Raw genomic sequence first — 7,023 nt, forward strand, 5'->3', positions numbered from 1 at the left:
AATATTATTTATAACAATAACAGTATAAAAACAAATAATATCTAAATTATTTTTTTAAATATATTACGTTTAAATTTCTCAGTAATTATTACTTCATAAATATAATAATTATTATTTCATAATATTTTTCCATATTTGTTCATGTTATAATAATATGTAAAAATGATATAATATAATATAACAATAATAATTTCATATTATAAGGTAATATCATATAATAGATGAAACATTTAAATTTGTCATGCATTATATCAAACAAAAACAAATTATATAGAAATCATTTTAAAAATTCATTTCAGTTTAATTTTCACTTCATGCGTGCAAGGGCACAAGAAAATATTTTTTTTTTACATAAGTTTTACATAAATTAAAATTTGACACCTGTGAAAAATTAACAAGACAAAGTATTTCCAATAAACCGTGGTAAAATCACTGTATTGCACGAACTACTGTCTTATTTCTTGAACAAATGTTCAAATGTATGTTAAACATTTATTTAACCATCAGTTTGTTAAAAAGCAACTGAAACTAGTTTTTGTGTATTTGTCAATTTTAATTAGTTTTTTTTTTTAAATCATTAATTTCTGTACAGTTTTATAATTTTTTATTTCAGTTGTAGTTTTAGTTATATTGCATGAAGTTAAAAAGATGAATTTGCATCTGTGCTCCAGTAGTTTAGTGTGTGTTTCACCTGTGTGTGCTGCAGTCGGGCCGCGTCCTGTGCAGACGGATGGTGTGCGACTGCGACAATCCCACGCTGGATCTGTTCTGCTGTCCGGAGTGTGACCCGCGCCTCACGTCCCAGTGTCTGCATCAGAGCGGCCTGCTGACCTACTCCAGCGGAGACACCTGGATCGACAGCTGCCAGCGCTGCCAGTGTCTGGTGAGAGCACACACACAGAAACACAACACACACATTCATTCACTCACACTCTCTCTCTCTCTTTCTCACACACACACACACAGAAACACAACACACTCTCACACTCACTCACTCTCACTCTCACACACACACACACACACAGAAACACAACACACACATTCATTCACTCACACTCTCTCTCTCTCACACACACACACACACACACACACACACACACGCACACACAGAAACACAACACACTCTCACACTCACTCACTCTCACTCTCACACACACACACACACACACACACACGGAAACACAACACACACATTCATTCACTCACACTCTCTCTCTCACACACACACACACACACACACACACACACACACACACAGAAACACAACACACTCTCTCACTCACTCACTCTCACTCTCACACACACACACACACACACACACAGAAACACAACACACACATTCATTCATTCACTCACTCACTCACTCTCTCTCACACACACACACACACAGAAACACAACACACACATTCATTCACTCTCTCACTCTCTCTCACACACACACACACACACACACACAGAAACACAACACACACATTCATTCACTCACTCACTCTCTCTCTCTCACACACACACACACACAGAAACACAACACACTCACTCACTCACTCACTCACTCACTCACTCTCTCTCACACACACACACACACACACACACAGAAACACAACACACTCTCTCACTCACTCACTCTCTCTCACACACACACACACACACACACACAGAAACCCATCACACACACTCACTCTCTCTCACACACACAGAAACACAACACACTCTCTCACTCACTCACTCTCTCTCTCTCTCACACACACACACACACACACACAGAAACACATCACACACACTCACTCTCTCACACACACACACACACACACAGAAAAACAACACACTCTCACACACACATACACACACAACACACACACACACACACACACACAAGAACACAACACACACACACATATAGAGAAAGAACACACACATACACATAGAGAAAGAACACACACGCCAACATAGATGCATTTATGTAGATCGGGGGCGCAAAAACAAACATAATCCTCTGTGTCTTCAGCGGCTCAGATGTCAGGAGTAAATGATGAGTGCTATATTCATTATTACATCCAACAACAAAACACCTCAATCTCTCAGGAGACATTCTTGTCTACATCTGCTCCAGCGGTGAAACAATGGAGGACTAATGACAGGTCACTGAGGGCGGAGTCTGTGATAAAACACCAGTGTCAATCAATCATCGTGGGAGGGGCCTGGGTCTGTGACATCACACAGACAAGAATCTGAGAACGGCTTGATTTGAGAAAGGGGTTATTATTTATAGGGATTTAAAATAAAAAAAACACTGGGTGGATCTTTATCATTATGGTGAATGTGTACACACACTGCCAACACACAATAATGTTCAAACAACATGTAAAAGTGAATTTTGCATCCGATGACCCCTTTAAACTCCATCCAATAATCATTATTTACAATTTCAGAAATCAATTTTGAGCACCAATAACTTTATACAGTTCAAATCTGTGGTTGTAAAAATGCATTTTTCGTTTGACACCCCTCGCATCTTTCCTAGCATCTTTAACCGTGGCAAACTCAATAATAATCAAAGAGCAGTAAATAAGCTCAGCTTGATGGCTGGATCTCAGCGGGTCTCTCTGGAAACAGCTCTCTCCTCCTCCAGCCATATGCTCATCAAACGCTCGTGTCAGATCTGCATTCATCAGGGACGTTTGTGAAGAAGCACCTTGTTGTGACCCCATCCTGCTCACCTCTTTTCCCACAATTCACCTCTACAGCGGCGCCGCTCTTCAGACGAGTGACTGCATGCAGCCTTGATCAAACGCAGTGGCGCTCCTCACGTCTCATTAACATTAGAGAAGCAGCAGCCACATTTACAACAGAAACAAATGCAATTACATAATAATTATAACAATCATCATCTTCATCCTTATTAAATGCATCATTAAAATTTTAAATATATTTAGGTAGATTTAAATAGTAGTAATAATTTTAAAATATATCATTTTAAATCTGGAATAAAAATATGATCTTAAAATAATGTTTAAACTTGTTTTATTTGCAGTATATATATATTGATTTAAACATTTTGATTGAAATCTAGAGATAATATAATCTAGATTATCTCTAGATTTAAATATCTAGAATTAAAAAAAATGCATATATATTATAAATATAATTTGCCACTGACTTAAGTAGCAAATCAGGGTTGCAAATAAAGGCTATTTAAAGAAGAAGAAAAAAAGGAAATGCACACATACACTACTGATAAAAAGTTTAGAAATTTTCTTTTTAAGAATTTATATTTTTATTCAGCAAGGACGCATTAAATGGTTCAAAAGTGTCAGTAAAGTCATTTATAATGTTACAAAAGATTCAAATAAATGCTGTTCTTTTGAACTTTCTATTCATCTCTGAATCATGAAAAATAAAATGTGTCAAGGTTTCCACAAAAATATTGTGCAGCAATAACTGTTTTCAAAAATTGATAATAATCAGAAATGTTTCTTGAGCAGCAAATCAGCAAATTAGTCATGTGACACTGAAGACTGGAGTAATGATGCTGAAAATACAGCTGCGCATCACTGCAATAAATTACAGTTTAACAGATATTCACATAGAAAACAGCTATGATAGATAATATAATAATATTTCACTATTTTTACTGTATTTTTGATCAAATAAATGCAGCCTTTGCTGAGCAGAAGAGACAAAACCGAGCCCAAACTTCTGATGGCTAGTGTTCATGTGCGGGTTTGTGAAGTGCTTTGGGTTTAAACCTACAACCCTTCAGTTAGCAGCTCAGATCTTTGTGCATTTACCTGCAGTGATGTGTTCTCTGGTTTGGTCCGGTCTTCAGCAGGGTGAGGTGGACTGCTGGCCTCTGTCCTGCCCGCCGGCGGACTGTGACTTCACGCTGGTGCCCGAGGGCGAGTGCTGCCCGCGCTGCGTCTCGGACCCATGCCAGGCTCACGCTGTCCGCAACGACATCACCAAGACCTGCGAGGACGAGCACGGCATCACGCGCTTCAGCGGCTCGGCCTGGGTCAAACACGGCACCGACTGCACACTGTGCCAGTGCAAGGTGATCACAACACACACCAACACACACACATCCTCAAATACACAAACAGTGATTTATTATGGTATATATATTCCTATAATTGTATTTCCAGTGTGTGATCTCTCTGTCTCTTCTCCAGAACGGACACATCTGTTGCTCAGTGGATCCCATGTGTCTTTAGTCTCTGCTCTTGATGCCAACAGCACCTGTACAGTCTCACGCGACCGTCCCCTAATAATGCCAAATATGAATCGTGTATAATATCAGACAGACGCCAGCGTACCTGAGGAGGCCATTTCTGCACAAACGAGGACTATAAACCCATCGAAACACGACCACGCACACGCCGGCATGACCACACTGGATGTTTAAAGAAGAAAACATTCGTTCATTTTTATCTCTTCGACGATCACAGGATATAGAAATTTTAGCTAGTAAGTAAATCTTATCGTATTTCTCTTTCGCCTGGTTATGGAGTCGACGCTATTTTGTTGGTGTTTTCACCACACTTTTTTCGATTAGCTTTTTGTGTCTGTTTTTCCGTCTAGATTTTAAATTATTATATGGCTTGTTCTTGTCTGATGGTGAATAAAATATCTCCATTTCCATTTATGGATGTGTTGACCTTTCATTTTCCCCAGCGGTGTGCTACGTTTCCTCAATATGTCGATTTATTTGTTTGAGCTTGATTTTTGTCTATTTGTGTGATCCTCTAATTGACTATAAACAAATATACAAACAGATAAACAAGCAATAAACAGGAAAATAAACAAACAAACAGGTGAAGAAAGGTAAGTACATAGAAATAAAATAAGAATCTCTTCGACGATTACTAGCTAGTAAGTAATCCTGTTTCTCTTTTGCCTGGTTTTGGAAGTAAATGCTATTTTGTTGGTGTTTCCATCACACTTTTTATGATTAGCTTTCTGTGTCGTTCTTTTTTTTTTGGTCTAGATTTTAAATTATTATATGGCTTGTTCTTTTCTGATGGTGAATAAAATATCTCCATTTCCATTTATGGACACATTGACCTTTCATTTCCCCAGCAGCTGCGTTTGCAGACTGTCGCTCCGCTAATGCCGCCTTACGAGGTGATCAGCGAGCTCGCTAATTAAACGGCTTTCTATGACCTTCTCCTCTACCTGAAACATCATCATTATCTCCCATCGCTTCAGCAGCTTAAACATCCCACCGCCCTCAACCAACGGCTGACTTCCTCCGCCCAATCCAAACACTTCCTGTTCCTGTAGTTTTGAAAATGGCATGAATATTCAGCAGACGCGTGAGTCGAGGTCACTTGGGAAACACGACTGCTTTCCTTCAGGTCGCTGCGTGAAAGTGTTTCAGAGACACCTCTGGGAAAAACACCTCCAGTTTCGCAAGCTGCATTATATTCGGTCACTAATGTTTCATAAATATTAAAAGAAAAGTTTGTGGGAAACTCCGAAACCAAAACTGAATTTAATTTGTGAAACAAAAAGAGACGCTTAGATTTGTGTTCATGCCAGTGTTATTTTAGAATTGAATTAATCTGTGTCCCTGGAGCACAAAAGCAGTCATGAGTAGCACAAGGTATATTTGTAGCAATAGCCAACAATACATTGTATGGGTCAAAATTATACATTTCTCTTTTATGACAAAAATCATTAGGATATTAAGATCATGTTCCATGAAGATATTTTGTAAGTTTTCTACTGTAAATATATGAAAACTTCATTTTTGATTAGTAATATGCATTGCTAAGAGCTTCATTTGAACAACTTTAAAGGAGATTTTCTCAATATTTAGATTTTTTTGCTCCCTCAGATTCCAGATTTTCAAATAGTTGTATCTCAGACAAATATTGTCCGATCATAACAAACCATACATCAATGGAAGATTATTTATTCAGATTTCAGATGATGCATAAATCTCAATTTTTAAAAAATTGACCTTTATGACTGGTTTTGTGCTCCAGGGTCACATATGATACAGTAGTTTTAATATATTATTTATATTATTATTTTTATAATTTTTGCACAATGATCAAATGGAATGTTTTAAAAAATGTTGTTAGTATTCAAAATAAAGCTGCATATTTAATATATAGAGGTGTGACATAATATAGTTTTTTACATTTTGTGACGATATAAACAATCACATGAGATTTGAGGTTGGCTATATAATATATAGTGCTTTACGTGAGCGTATACTGTATATATATATTCAGCTAACAGGGAACATTCTGGCAAGGTTCTCTCAAAGTTATGAAGAAACATTCTTCCAGTAACATTAATAATATGTTCGTTCAACGTTATCTGGTCTTTAATAATGTTCTCAAAATGTTAGAACAATAATGTTATTTATACAACATTCATGAACAAAAAAATCTGAAATGTTTGTCTAATGTTGCTACTTTTTCAGAATGTTCAGAAACGTTTCTGTAATGTTTGCAAAATGATAAATAAGAATGTTCTAATCACATTCGTATAATGAAGAATTTTTTTTTTTAATGCATTCAAAGGCTTAGTTCACCCAAAAATTCTCACCCTCATGTGGTTCCAACCCCGTAAGACCTTCGTTCATCTTCAGAACACAAATTAAGATATTTTTGATGAAATCCGGGAGCTTTCTGACCCTCCGTAAACAGAAAGGGTCCACGATCAAGGCCCACAACGGGTTTGGAACAACATGAAGGTGAGTAATTCATTATATAATTTTTATTTTTGGGAGAACTATCCCTTATAATGGTTCCATAACTTAACAGGAATATTAGCAAAACATTCTTAGTGTGTATTTGTGTTAGCTGGGCATGTGGATAAACTATGCAATCATATATTTTACATTTTGCAACAATAAACAACCTAAAGTTGTTGAGAGTAGTGCTATTCTGAACACTAGCATACTACTATTACTACATCTACCAGATAAAGATATATAAATACAATAGTATGCCGGAAGTAGTATGCAAGTATACAAAATAGTAAGCTAGTATTGAATATTTAGTCACTCAA

The 7,023-nt window shown here is 37.0% G+C and overlaps 1 protein-coding gene across 1 annotated transcript in view; it reads left to right on the plus strand.

The window, feature by feature from the left end:
• Positions 1-4,641, plus strand: part of nell2a (neural EGFL like 2a) — a 108,729-nt gene extending 104,088 nt beyond the window's left edge. The window contains exons 18-20 of the mRNA XM_079412203.1: positions 707-883; positions 3,827-4,051; positions 4,170-4,641. Of these exons, the coding sequence (XP_079268329.1) occupies positions 707-883; positions 3,827-4,051; positions 4,170-4,211 (444 nt within the window). The 3' untranslated portion in view covers positions 4,212-4,641. The remainder of the gene's footprint in view (positions 1-706; positions 884-3,826; positions 4,052-4,169) is intronic.
• Positions 4,642-7,023: the final 2,382 nt, after the last annotated feature.

The sequence above is a fragment of the Barbus barbus genome (assembly GCF_936440315.1).
Source record: "Barbus barbus genome assembly, chromosome: 48".
NCBI classification, from domain to species: domain Eukaryota; kingdom Metazoa; phylum Chordata; class Actinopteri; order Cypriniformes; family Cyprinidae; genus Barbus; species Barbus barbus.